We start from the raw sequence: 14,109 nt of genomic DNA on the forward strand, positions 1-14,109 counted from the left end.
CACAAGGAATACATAATTTATTGACATGAGCAACCGCAGCACAGCCCGACACAAGCCAAGTCAAACAAAGCCGTTGAGGGAAGCAATGTGCAGCCAACGTTCCGTCATCACCACGCGCATGCGTCCGTCCGAGCATAGTCTATAGCTGCTTTCGTAACCGGATTTCAACCCGGTGTCCCGCGTCTGGACATCACTGGGGCACGAAAGGGAAAGTCAGCAGTGGTCGGCTCGCTTCTGGACTTAATCACAACAGTTTCCAACTTTATGGACGTCATCAACTCGCCGAGGCGTTGCGCATGGCTCAATCACCAGATCAGGTTATCCACCTCCACGCGGCCCATCGCTGCCCCACCGTCCAGCCACCGCAACATTCCGCATTCCGGCTGCAATCCAGTGACATTCTGACGAAAACCACGCCCATACTTATATGATCTGGCACGGCATCCCAACTAGCCAGCGAACTTCCCCCGGGAACTTCGCCCGCCCGGCGAGGAGAGGTACTGCAGCGCATGACAGGGCCGCGCGCCCTGACCTCGGACGCGTCTCGCTCCCGCCACCCATCCGTGGCGGACGGACCTCTGAGACAGGCTGGCGTGCAGCTCTAGCCCCGCCGCCGCGGTCGGTCACACCACGCCTTGCGGGTCCCACGCAAACTTGGTGTTTCTATCAAGCGCCGACAGCAGCGACATCTGACGGTCGTCCAGCGCAAACTCCAGCTGCATGTTCTCCCGGATGTGCCGCGGATTGTTGGATTTCGGTATCACGCCTGTGGAAGGCCGCCGCGCCTGGTCACCATGGCAACCCACGACACTCGGGAGAGGGAACAAGACGTTGGCAGATGTGGTGCTCACAATTCGTGACTGCCAATATTGAAAGGAACGCGCAGTAAAGGGTGAATCATCTGCATCGCTCACTGACAGTCAAGTTCACACGATCGCAACGCACGTACTGAGGGATTGCTGCAGCGCCCACTTCAGCAGCACCTGCGCAGGGGACTTGTTGACTTCCTTGGCCACCTCTTGTACTGCCGGATCAACCAGCAGCGGACTCTTCTCCACCGTTGTACCTGCAAGTGCGTGAGCGGGTTGTTTAATCGGGACTCTTCGTCCTGCCTGCCATTGCGTGAGTGACTCCTCCATTGCGTGAGTGCCTTCTGTCATCAGAATCTTGCAATTTAACTGGCCCAAGCGACACGCCGTAAAGGCTGGGATGTTGTACGATAACAAGGCTTTATGGGAGCGTCCATGATTTACTTTATGTAATTTAAATCGTTGCATGTTGTTATGCCAACCAATTGTTGCGTGTAACAAGCGCACCCTCCTATATGCCAATAGCCAAACGACCAAGATTTCAAACTGGACGGTGTCGAATTTCAGTAAAATAACCACCTACATGCAGTGTTGGAACTCTGTATTTCTTTGGACCTCCGTGTTGAGCTGTCCTCCCCCCCCCCTCAATGTGGGGCTGGGCCCCACAATGTTGGGCAGGGCCCCACAACATTGAGCTGGGCCTCCACAATATGACCCTGGTCCCCAATACCGTATCAGTACTTTGAAGTACTGGTAACTTAAAATGGTTAACTCAAAATTTAGGCACCATGGAGATGCATTTTAAATCCCAGTTTATGTGTGTGCTTCAGACACAACACTAATATAATTACTGTATTACTGAAGTTTCATATGTCCATACACTGTGCTCGTGAAATGAGACGCAAATACCGTTTTTCAGATTGTTGCGAGTAAATATGAAGTTCAAGAGCATCGCTCCAATTGGCCTCGTGTTGCGCAGGTCACTGGTCAAGCCACGGATGACCCGCAGCTACAGCGCAAGCGACGAAAAAGGCTCCAGTTTTTGTAGGCGTAGCGCTAGGGGCGGTTTATTATTTCGTCATGAAGGGCCACGCTTTACAGCGGTGTCCCTGAAACTTTTAGCCCCCTCCCCCCCCCCTCCCACACACACACAATTCCCCAGCCGAGCGCAACTTCATGTTCAGATCCTTCTTTTCTAATGGGGAAGCTATCGTCCCCTGCGCATCGCGAATGGCTGAACATAGGTAAGTATGTACGTGTATGGTGCACGATCGTCTTGTTTACAGACTGATCAGTTTACGTACGTCAATCTTACGACAAAACCGGCGGGAAGTTGCATATTTTAGGTAGCTAACCTCACAGTGAGTGATTGTGTGTCACGGCGGCTTTACAGCACTATGGTGACGTCTGCTTCTCACCCTGTCAAAACGGGCGGACACAACGGGGATCGAACGGCTCAGTGAATGGTTCAAGGGAGTGTCCCCACCTTTGAGGCATACTTCATATTCTAGTGAAATCTCAGTCGGTTAGTTACGTTGAATAATAGTTCTGGGTAACGTCACAGCAGCAACGCCGAGACATAATAAGGATATTAACTATAATTACTTTATAGTCAAAATTACGCTGTTAAAGCTTTGCAACAGCACAAGCTTCTTCACTTCAGTCTCGACCACCGTAGTCATGACTAATATCAAGCGCACCTCTACTGGCGCAACTAAAGGAATGTCTCTGATTGCGCCAGCGGGTACGGACTTGTTACCGAGGAGCGCATTGGTTGAAATTTAAACCAATGCCTCACCTGAATTGTGTGGTATTCTCATTCCTACAGCCAAAGTGCGCCCCGAAAAGGGGCACTGTGGTAAACGCCAGAGGGGAGAAATCAAAGCCAGAGTGTAACGTCTCGTTGAAGTCGCGGGATAATAGCCACATGTCCGCATAGCATCCTGTCTAAACAGTGCCTAAAGCTTTCCTAGCATTTTTTTTCGTAATGAACGTTTTGACACATCGGTGTGTTGCAAGCATTACAAAACACACACGTCGAAAAAGGCAAGGCAAATTAAACGCATTGCTTTCATAGTGGTGAGTAGGGAAGACAAATAAAACTCCTCCCGTAGGATCGGCTACTTCGACTCGTTTTCGGCACTACTAATTAAATCGTACCATTTAGAACCAAAGATACGAAAACCGACGGCTATTTCGTAGCCCGCCCAGCCGGCACAAACAGCTGTCCTGCATTTGAGGATAAAATTTGTCGGAAAATGCGGCAATTGCTACCTGCGATGAAACTGCCCCCCCCCCTCCCCAGCTCCCCCCAAAAAACGGGTCGCGCACCCTTTTATGGAACGCCAGCGACTGCAGCAGACATACTAGCGCTCAAGGGACGCGGCGCAGTCGGGGTTCGAACATTGGCCTCTCATGTGGGAACCAAAAGCGCTAATCTCTCGGCCATTACGCCCCTGGCAAGAAAAGATCGTTATCTCGTATATCTGGAACTTTTGCATCCGTTTTTGTTTGATCAAGTCAGTACATAACCACATATGTCAAGGGCCATGTGCGGTTTTCTTATGACGAAAACGCATTTGTACTCTTACTGTTCCCAAACGTCTTAATCATGTGCGATGTTTCGCGTATCTAAAAAAGCGACTTAAATGGCCTGAGACAATCTAGCGTCAACGACAAAGCTAAACGCCTTATTGCGCGTCAAAGTTTCGAATGTACGTATTCGGCTGCACACATGCGTCATTGCCTTGAAAATTGCTTTACGGAAACTTGAACCTTCTCGTTATCGTTTGTACATATTTCCCAGATTACGAGCGTATTGAACTGCTAGCGTTGTTTCCCTACACACCTGTCTTCTCATTGGTGGTGGATCGTATTGTAGGTATCGTCCAACGTGAAGTGTATGTTAGAAAGATGCGGGCCGAAGGGACGACAAAACCATTCCCTTTGGCTGCGCTAACCTGGACTGCCGTCGGGGGCGCAGCCGGTGACAGCAAGAGAAGGGTACCGCGGTTACCAGGGCCCCGGCTGGTGGAAAGGTAGTAACAGCATTTCTTTGATTGAAAGAGGAACCCAGAAGCCACCAGAAGATGTAATTGATTCCTCATGCACTTGTAAGTAAATACCATGAAATCAGCCATGAATTAAATGGCTGTAATACGCATGTAATAAACCGCGGGCATATTCACCTTAACATGGCTCATTCGGCCTTTCGATAAAACGATAGCAGTCGGAGTCGTTGCCGAACTTTCTCGGGACATTACAAAGACACTGAGGGGCTGGCAGATTGAACGCCAGCGTAAATCGAAACGGGGTCGAAAATTTACATCGATATGCCCAACCCTTGTTCGCGCGAAATAAACCACAATTTCCTTAGAATCCGTCAGAGAAAAGTTACATAAACAGATGTGAGCATGCACGCTTCAAAAATGCCTAGGAGAGAGAAAACTGACGCTCGGCGTTGTGGCTTCCATAGGCCTAATGAAGTCGGTCATGCATTGAAATCTCGACGGGGCCAACGGGCGGGCAGAAAGCATCACACATCGGAAAATGGTACTTTCGAACGCTCTGCGAAATCATTCGTATAAGAGCAGAATGTTTCAGGATCGTATATTTCACCTTTGTGTTTTTCAGACTGATCTCGGAACACATTAATACGCACGGCATTACAGACTCATAACGCAATGGCGTCACATCGATTGCTCGCGTTGCTGTAAATGCTAATTCCGCTCAGAGAATCAATCTCGAAATCGCACAAGTGACATACCCTGGTCAGAAGCTGAGTGGCCCTTCCGTTCCAGCCCGGGGTACCCAGCAGATTATATTATGGCGATACGGGGAACCACAGAGGGATACATCATGCATCGGTCCCGTTAATGGTGTGGCCGACCCTCTGACCTGGGCGTCTGGCACATAATGGACACAGGGATCGGCACTGATGTAAAATGATCTTCCAACGGCCCAGGGAGTCCAATAATTGGCGCCGAGACACCCACGCCGCTCATCACCAGCCAATCAGGGACCGGCTCATCACCGATGAGCCGGTCCCTGACTGGAACGGTGCGGAGGATCTCTCGTTCGATACTGCTGCTTCTGACCGACACAGGTCACTGTCACATTCGTGAGTACAAACATTTTCGTCCATCTCTTTCGTCATTTATGCCATGTCGCATTTCACCGTCAGAGGTTCATAACCAACGCAAGATGCCTGTTGAAAGTAGGATTTCCTCTCATGTGCCTGTTCGGCAAATATGCCCATGGCTGACTTGGGATCCATTGCCGACACGGGACCCCCTGTTACGTACTGTGAGCCAGTGACAGGGGCTTTCGCCATTTTAGGGGGCCCGACTAATGCAAGAGGTTTCTTATTAACATTTACAGGCCCCGGGTCCGTCTCTTCATAGAAAAGGGTCCTATGACCCAGACTGGCCTCAAACCTCACTATTCGGTATTGATGGCCTCTGTCAGCTGACTGGCGTAGAAAGCCTCACTGTCCCAGGGATCTCCCAGTCGGTGCAAGACGGCTTGGTAGACCTCCGACTGACTCTTGAGGGTCGAACCTTCTGGCTGGGTTCCCTCCATATGCCCCGGCCTGCCCTTGGGGCCCTCCGCCCGGACCCCTGATCGTCGGCCCCTCGGCACCCCCGGGTTCTAAGGACCTAAGTTTAGTCACCTTCCTATGGCAATACATAATAAAGATGTTTGAGCAATTTGATGCGCCCCCTGAAATTTGACGCAACTCGCAATTGAAGGTTTAGGAGCTCCTTTTGGTATCTCTCTAGAATTGGGTGCGTCTTAAAATACAGGTCATGGCACCCGAAATGAAGGCTTTGGACATATTTTCGCCGAATGGGTTGATCCGTGATTTCGTCAATGGAGCGGCACGGGCATTGCAATTTCCCCTGGCATTGTCGTCTCTTAAAATACAGAATTTGGGGGCCTTTTAGGCATTCCTGAAATTGGATGTCCCTGGAAAATGTAGGTTACGACTCCCCGAAATGAGGGCTTTTGATGCCAATTAGCCAAATGGCGAAAACCGGCCCGATAAGGAGCCTCGTCAGGGTGAAAGGCGCACAAATTATCGCTGAAATAAACGCTATGGTTCCTCGCAAAAAGTTGGTGACCCCTGCTCAGAGAACCGACCAAGGATTTCGCCCTGGGTGGAAGGCGCAACATTGTTATTCACGTATAATTTTGTGTTCCTCGAAAATGAATGTTTGGTGCCCTTGTGGTGTGGATTTTTTGCCCTTTTGCCTAATTGAATCGCCCTGTAGATTTGGTGCCCCATGAAAATAAAAGGCTCTGAGCCCAAATGATAGCTTTGGTACTCTCTTTTTCGAATGGGCAATCTAGAATTTTGTAAAATGGACACGGCACGGATGTTGTGGTGATCCTGGAATTCGGTTCCTCTCAAAAATAAACATTTGGGACCTTTTGCTGCCGCGGACCTGGAATCTGGTGCCTCTTTAGAATAAGGTTGCGTGGTTCCAAAATTACGGTCTGTGGTGTCCAGTCATGATGACATTCTGGTACCAAAAAAGGCAACAAAACGTGAGTGGCCCAAGGGGGTGGGTGGCCTGGCCTCCTTCCCCTCTGGATCCACCCCGGTCTCCGCATATTGTCGGATTACAAGCAAAAGAAAAAAAATAAAATATCGACAATCCTGGAGCATCGTCATCACACCATTGAATGAGGCATCTTATTTAGCCCCAGAGGCTGGTACTTCTAGGAAGAGTCCGACAACTCTTCAAGATCACTGCCTTTCTGAAGCTTCCTGGATCGGTCTCGAAGCGGCACCATTTGCGGGCGCGTGCGGGATTCACCTCGACAGTGAGGTGCCGTGGTCATATGGCGGCTGTTTCTTTCTCCAGCAAATGATCCGCCTTTCAACCAATCAAGGTGGAAAACCGTCATGTCACCTTCTGGGTGCTATGAGGCGTATGTAAAGATGTCTCTTGTTCATCCTCAAGAGATCAACTCTTGATGATAAACACATCTTGCAATATTGACTACCTCAATAACACCTTTTTTTAGCATTTGAGCGCCATTTAACAAGTACTTCCTAGTATATGGAAGTCGTCAACTCATCATGGCAACTTTGAACTCAAAAGACAAAACAAATCAAGAGCTAAGACCTTTCTTTCTAATATCAAGACCAAATTATGGCCCGAATACAATACGCGAAATTCGTGAAAAATGCGTGTGGGAAATAGGATGGATCAAGCTTATTATTTCGCCTCCCCCCCCCCCCCGCTCCCCCAATGAAGACACACATTTCCATCCGTGCCTAAATGCCAAAATTGTTATCAGCTAACGAGGTATCTTATGACGAAAATTAGTTAGTAATGGTTTCAGAAAGCTCCTCCCTAATCACCCACGACAATTAGCGTTCAGTCAAAAGACGCGGTTCGAGAATCCGTCTACGCTTGTTCTAAAAATTATTAGGTAGGGGATACTTAGCACGTCATATCAAACTAGCCGAAAGAGTAGCACTTGGCATACGAACACTGTTTGATTTCCGACCTTCCAAAACATGGCTGATGTTACTATTTTTGAGCTGATGGGGTTTCAACAAAATACTCTGCTCAGTCAAAACTCATTGAACGCTTGGATTTCACATTTCATTTTGACTAAAAGTTTTGAATGGGGTCAGCAATTGCGCAAGAATAGGTGGAGACCTGTAGCAACAAAAAGAACATTCTGAGCTTCCACAAATGCCAAGCAGCGAAAATGCGGCACACTTTTACATTTGCCTTCAGCTCCCAACGCCGCAGTTCTACGACCCAAACACTGGCGTAAAGCGGGGAACAACATCGCGTACAGGACTCCAACGGAGCCAATGCCGAAACAAAACTGCAAACACGTTGTAGCAAAAATAACGACCAGCCGGTACAATATGTGGTTAACTTGTGGACAGCGAGGTGTCGCAACCACTATATATGAAGCTCAAGCCAAACTTTTGGATATCCCATTCTCTTTACCACGGCGTGTAAGCCAGAATAACCGTTTGGATATCCAGCTAAATAAACGCAAGCGTTTACAGATATCTCCGTCGACTTACCAAGAGAGGAATAGGCTTGCACGTGAATGCTGTTCTTGCCGCAAAACTCCCTCAGTTCCTTCTGCTGATAGTAGGGATGACATTCAACCTGCCCAAAACAAGAGTAATGCCCGTTAACCCTCACCCTGATGGGGGAGCGTGATGGAGCCCCGTTCCCCCAGGGTTTTCTGAGGTTACCTCTCCGACATGCACAATTGCGCCCAAATTCTCAGTGCATTATGGGACGCATTGCGCATTGCGCAGGCATTGCGCATGTTCTGACGCCAAAAACGCGTTCTTAGCTTTCCTGTTTCAGAGCGCGGTGGTTTTTAGGGACAATGCAAGGTGATTTACGGCCGGTGCGGACGGCGGGTGGCAAGCGACGATTCCGGTGACCGCGGCAGGCCGACATTGTTACATCAACGGAGCTTTCACAACTGCATGCTCTAAGCACATATAACAAGAAACACGCCCGTTTAGATTTCGTGTCGCTGCAAGGCACAGTCTCGTACATATAGGCATCAAGCTGTTCACATGGCATATGAAGCCAAAGAAGTTCGATTTTCGGGAAAATTTTACCTTTGACCAGGCACAATGGGGTCAATCATTGACCTAGCATCGTAAAGATTACGACCAATCGCGAGACGTCGTTGAGACTAATCCTTGTCATTTTTTGGTAGCCTCTAATATTTTTAATTTCAAAATGTTAGTTGGCATCAACCCACCCTCCATTAGTCTACGGTATGAAAAACGACGAACCAGGGATCCGGGCGAGGGTTGAATACGCACACATAAAACACACTATGACAACAGATACACACAACACATCGAATAACACCGTGGTGGCAGCTGATGCATGTGAGCGGACAAGACAAAACCGTGTAAACAGAACCATCGCCTAGCGCAAAAGTGAGGGCATATTTTCCACGCGCGTCCGCGCGCCGGCAGCGCTGCTCACCTGGTTGACGTGCGGCGCCGTGGAGCAGATGTCCAGCAGCTGGCGCAGGTGGGCGCGGCCGTAGTTGGAGACGCCGATGGCGCGCAGCGTGCCGGCCGCCAGCAGGTGCTCCAGCGCGCGCCACGAGCCGGCCCGCAGCTCGGCGTGGCGCGGATCGGCCGGGTCCAGGCCGGCAGCACCTGCGCACGGCCGGCGGACTGCCTCTGACGGAGCACAGCGACCACCGGGCGCCCAGACGGCCTGGGTCGGACGAGACAAGGGACCAGTGGCGACGAAAGCCCGTTTGAGCTGGGTGGAGGTGGGGTCACAGTCAGGTCTTGTCCCCTCCCTGCATATAACGCCATGGAGTTGCCGATGTCGACACTAAGTTTTGCGAAGTTGTGGAAGGGTATCTGCCCCTCTCCAATCCGTCGACTTTAGAGAGCCGTTTCTACTCATCCAGTCAAGCAGAGACAGAGATGATAAAGGTGCCCCCCCCCCCCAACCCCCAAGAGCGCGTGGGGTTGCAAAGCCCCGCGCCTGCGTGCAATACCAACCAACACCGACACACACTCGACAATCGCCACTCATCCACTTCGTCCCCTGACCTCCAAGAAAAAGACCAGTCACGGCAGTCACCGAGGCCGTCATGGCATGGCACACCACTCACCGGGCCAGTGAATGAGGTAGAGGTCGATGTAGCTCGTTTGCAGAGCGTCCAGCGAGGCGGCCACGGCCTTCAGACATGACTCATAGCCCTGGCTTCGGGGCGCTGCCGGCAGCATTAGCAGGGGACATTAGCAGCACGTGCCACAACCGCTGTCTCCTGGTTTGCGGATGAACAGTGCCGTGCCAGTCAAGCCAGAAGCCAGCGGTCGTACCGCAGCAATAATTCGACGTGTCAAGCTACGCGTTGCAGCAGCATTTAAAGCACGCGCCGCGCTCATCATCCAGAAATCCTTTCATGAGCGCATTTGGCTGCAGTGCTGAGGCGCGAGCTTCACATATGTCAGGATGGAAGCGCAACACAATAAGACAGTTTTGCTAACTATTTTGGTCTGATTTGATGCTAGACTCGCTCGACATACGCACTGGCAGTGGCTGCCTACTAATCTCCAAATGGCAACGCAGCACTACACTCGGCTGGCACACATGCTCGCCGAGTGTTTTCGTGATTTCGGACCGACGCTGCGGACCGAGGGCCAAACATCTATGACAAAGACATACAGAAGTTCAATGCCGTTCATGTTCAATACAACAGTCTGGGTCCAGAAGCCTTATTCCTGCCTGTCTAGCGCGGCAACATCCACAACTAAGACAGCTACTGCTGTGTGTGTACGCACTGCAAGTCTGACACCTGGCTGGCTTGATCCGGTCCAACAGAGCGGTGCGCGCGACGCCGAGGCGGCAATGGGGCCGTCGGCCGAAGCGGTGGGCATGCACCCACTGTTCTGCACACACCCAGTTTGCTGGTGAGGAACACCTCCGGGCGCGTTAGACCGTGGGCGGGCAGGAGCCGGGCCAGCGCCGCACCGATTGCCGCCTCGTTCCGGTACCCCTCAGCAGTGTCTGCAGCATGAAGATTGGTCAGGGTGGCCACTCTGGTCAGTCACGGTTTGGAAAGTCACAGATGGTCAGTGGAAGAGAGACCATCAAGCGGAATCAGTCAGACATGTCAGAATGATGGGTCAGTTGGACAAAATTGGCCACAGAGGATCAGTGAGGGAAGTTCTACTGAAGGATGTCAGAGTGCATTTGTAGAAGTTAGCAGTCATGGGGGGATGTTAAGGAATGCTTGATAAAGCTGGGCAAAAGAAGAATCTTGACATGAAAACTTTTAAAAGCCTCCTGGGCCTTCCATGTCATTTGACACACATTTGAGCTCTGTGTGGTAACTGGAGTATAATGCAGTTTACAAGTTAGGAAGTCGGCATCTTCAGGAGATAAGCTTATAACTAGCCCACCCCTGATCCATGCTTGGTTTTGTAAATCTGCCAACCTCCATTGGGGCACTCACAATGCATCAAAAGTAATGGCAAAATGTTTGTATTTCCTGCAAGCACTGGCCAAACAGCTCACCAATAGATCTGTAGCCAGCATCAAGTGCAGCATCCAGCAACTCTTCCATGTTCTTCCCAGCAACTTTGTATGTGCCATCTGCAATACATGGTTCTATATATAACTTTCTTCCTGTAATGAGTCTATAGGAAGATGACCTGACACTTGATATGTATGGATGCGTTTAATAGTTTTTACTTAGAAATACCCCAAGAAGCATTTGTGACTATGGAATTACCTTACAGCTGTTAGATCATCCAGCATGCATGAACAGCAGCAGCATGAACAACCAAGTTGAAGACACCTTACTGAAATAATTATTTGTTGCTCTTGATCACTTACACATATACTGATAATATTGGAAAGTGAGCAGCTCAGATCACAGACTTAGCCCTAGGTGATAAGGTAAAATGCAAGCTCACAGTTTTGGCACCATGAGTTCGGAATTACTAGGTGTTGAACTTGCAGGCCTTCAATATGCCCAGAGGTACTAATTAAGCAAGCATGTAGTGTCAACATTGCCTATATTGACAGCACTCCACATTTCAGGCCAGACATTTGACAACAAGTGATGAGGACAGTCAGCAAGGAATTTCACCTCAACACTACAGCACATGAATCCAGAAAATACTTAGTCTCATTAATAGCCAGTAACTCCTGGTGCACCTGTTGTTGATAACTAGGCATAACAACTCTAAACTTATAATGCAACCCTGTTCACAACAAAACAATGCATAAAATAACATAACAGAATGTAGCATTACAACAGCGTATCACATAACTCAGTCCTCACGACCTGTGATCTAAAAGCTTTCTGCCATTTCCCACAGCTTCTCTAGCCCATATATAATGCAATACCTGTCATGTCAATTATAAATAAATTTCCTTTAAAGCTTTGGGATTCCAGCCCAATGGATGTACTGCTGTGGAGAGAAAAGCTCAGATTGGTCATGTGCTTTCCTTTGAGGTGCTGAGAAAAGCAGTCAGTGTTAGCAGGTTCAACACCTATTCACACAGAATACTTCACAGCATTTGATCCACCTGTTTCCAGGGGCTCCTTCACAGGACCCCCCCCCCCCCCCCATGTCCAGCTTTGAACCAGACAAAACCTTGGCATGCATTCATGTGTATCCCGACCAAAGCCTTCCACAGTCTTCAATACCTCTCAATCTCTCTACTCACATGACACTTTCGGAAGTCTCACGGCATTGCTTAGAAGCATTGTGTGTTCTGCTGTTCCAGTGTCACGCCTCCGGCCCACTGGTGCACACGGTACACCCAAAGTCCCTTCTGCGTTCGACACTCGCCACAGGCGAGGCTCCAGGCCACAGGCACTCGTCACAGCCTGTACCACCACCACACCCGTCCCCGTGCCGGCTGCTTCAGTCTCCTCTTTACCGCCTGTCCCGGCCCCCGCGGCCGCGTCGCTCGAACTGAGGCGGGAGGGAATGCGAACGCCTCTGAGCGGCACCCACCAAACTAAGTAAACATTCACTGCCGAGTGCACAGGCGTTCTTTAACACCTTACGCTAGACCTTTCTTAAAAGAAGAATGCTCTAATAGTTGAATTGTTGTCATTGTTCGCGCCAGATTTCGGAGGGACATTGGTGACGTGGGCCGCGGGATGCGTGAACTGAGCGCCAGGATAGGGGATAGGGCACTGCTGTAGCCGGTTCAGCAGGAGGTTCAGCCGCGGCCTCAGCCTTCTCAGTAGAACATTCAGCCCCGCCAGTCCTCTGCGTCACTAGCAGACACAAAAAGGGTGCTGCTGGTCCAGCCGGTACAGGCGTCCCCTGTTCGACTGTGGACATCGGTATGGCCGATGCCAGTGCGACTGTCCGAGTCCGCACCTGACGTGACGACTATGCCGTCTGGCTGTGCGACTGTCTGCTCTGCAGTGTCACCTTTACGAGGTTTCAACCGATTGAAGTGGACCAGCAGTTTCCTGCGCCTGCCGTCGCACAGCTGTATGCGATAGTTTAGCTCACCTGTTTGGGCAAGCATCACCGCTGGTTTCCAGGGCCGAACGAACTTGTGAAAGCTAGCCTCGGGCGGGCACCTTCCGGGACAGGCACACCACATCACCCGCCTGGTTGTCGAACGTGTTTAACTTACGGCCATACAGATCTCGGTTTGCGGTGATCTTCACCTCTGTGCGTTGTCGCGCGATGCTCTACGCTTTCTGCAGCCCAGGCGGAGGTGATTCACGTAGGCTGAGAGCGTCTCATGTTCTGTTTCAGCGGTCGCTGGGGACCCGATGTTAGCCTCGGCCGGCAGTCGCGGCTCTCTTCCCATCATTGGGAGGTACCGGCTGAAGCCTGCGCTGTCATGCGCTGCGCTCCGATAACTGAGGATAAGCAGTGGAAGATATTCTTTCTATGCGCGATGGTTATCATCGAGGTACCGCGAGAGCATGCCCTCGCAAAAAGTCAGAAAAAGTTATTCGGTGGCAAAACGAGAGCTTCTAGCGATGGTCGCGTTTGTGACACACTTTCGTAAGGCAAGAAGCCCTTGGTTTCTCGCAGATTTCTTGGCAGCGGCAATGCAGCATGAAGCAAATATTTCACCGTGCACTGGTGATTTTTCGGCGACTCTAATTCATGTATCCTCTTGAAACCTCAGATCCTTCGTGCCGCACCTGTGTTGTCATGGCCATAACGTTCCGGAACCCTGGCTGTCCAAAGACATACCCAAGAAGGCTCCTGACTGCATCAGGCTTTTGACACCCCATACTGGGTCCTCAATATTGGACGCCACTGACAGTTTGCAGCCTTGTGAAAGTCCAGCCCCCAGTGTTTGAGCGTTCCACAATATTGTGAGGATTCTTCACCATCTTCATTCTTCGTGGCTATTGGCCGCGCGTGTGACACGGTGATTAGGGACCCAGTCGTCATCGACGTGGTCCTCTGTAATTCGCACCAACAAGACAGACGTGAGGAAGGGTTATGCCCATTTCGGGTTATGCTCCCTCGAGCTCTGGGTCCCTCCCTCCCCCTCAGAGACATCCCTTGGGATAATGACCCGACGTCAGTGGAGTCGCATTGGACCTGTGCATGAACCTAATGTTCACACAGCCGATGTTAGTAGCAACAAACTTTTGCATCATAGTGTTCGCAAACCTGAAAAACTTATCTTAGATTAGATCACGGGGGGCGGCGGTCAAAGAAACCATCCATCCATAACTCACTGAGAAACATGCTCACTAAAAGAAGAAGTGGCTCGTCAAGGGCAATTCTTACACCTCAAAGTATACAAATAGTTATAAG

At 50.4% G+C, this 14,109-nt stretch overlaps 1 protein-coding gene across 1 annotated transcript; it reads right to left on the reverse strand.

Annotated features, from left to right (window-relative positions):
* Positions 1 to 12,255, reverse strand: LOC119099055 (aldo-keto reductase family 1 member A1-A). Its single transcript, XM_037222106.1, has 8 exons — positions 12,026 to 12,255; positions 10,865 to 10,942; positions 10,247 to 10,354; positions 9,456 to 9,557; positions 8,807 to 8,985; positions 7,870 to 7,957; positions 950 to 1,066; positions 1 to 766 (listed from the first exon to the last, which is right to left on the reverse strand). Exons 1-8 carry the CDS (start codon positions 12,063 to 12,065, stop codon positions 624 to 626), a joined length of 855 nt encoding a protein of 284 aa, XP_037078001.1. The 5' UTR covers positions 12,066 to 12,255; the 3' UTR covers positions 1 to 623.
* Between the last annotated feature and the right edge of the window lie 1,854 nt (positions 12,256 to 14,109).

The sequence above is a fragment of the Pollicipes pollicipes genome, unplaced genomic scaffold (genome assembly GCF_011947565.3).
Source record: "Pollicipes pollicipes isolate AB1234 unplaced genomic scaffold, Ppol_2.1 Scaffold_4740;HRSCAF=5597_pilon_pilon_pilon, whole genome shotgun sequence".
Classification (NCBI taxonomy): domain Eukaryota; kingdom Metazoa; phylum Arthropoda; class Thecostraca; order Pollicipedomorpha; family Pollicipedidae; genus Pollicipes; species Pollicipes pollicipes.

Bases quoted from the DNA above. Each gene is read 5' to 3' on its own strand.
- LOC119099055 (XM_037222106.1), bottom strand. From the start codon at position 12,065: ATGCTTCTAAGCAATGCCGTGAGACTTCCGAAAGTGTCAT. The intron at 10,355-10,864 runs GTGAGCTGTTTG...TTCATGCTGCAG, and splicing joins TGCTGGCTACAGATCTATTG to ACACTGCTGAGGGGTACCGG. The intron at 7,958-8,806 runs GTGAGCAGCGCT...TGTTTTGGGCAG, and splicing joins CGGCGCCGCACGTCAACCAG to GTTGAATGTCATCCCTACTA.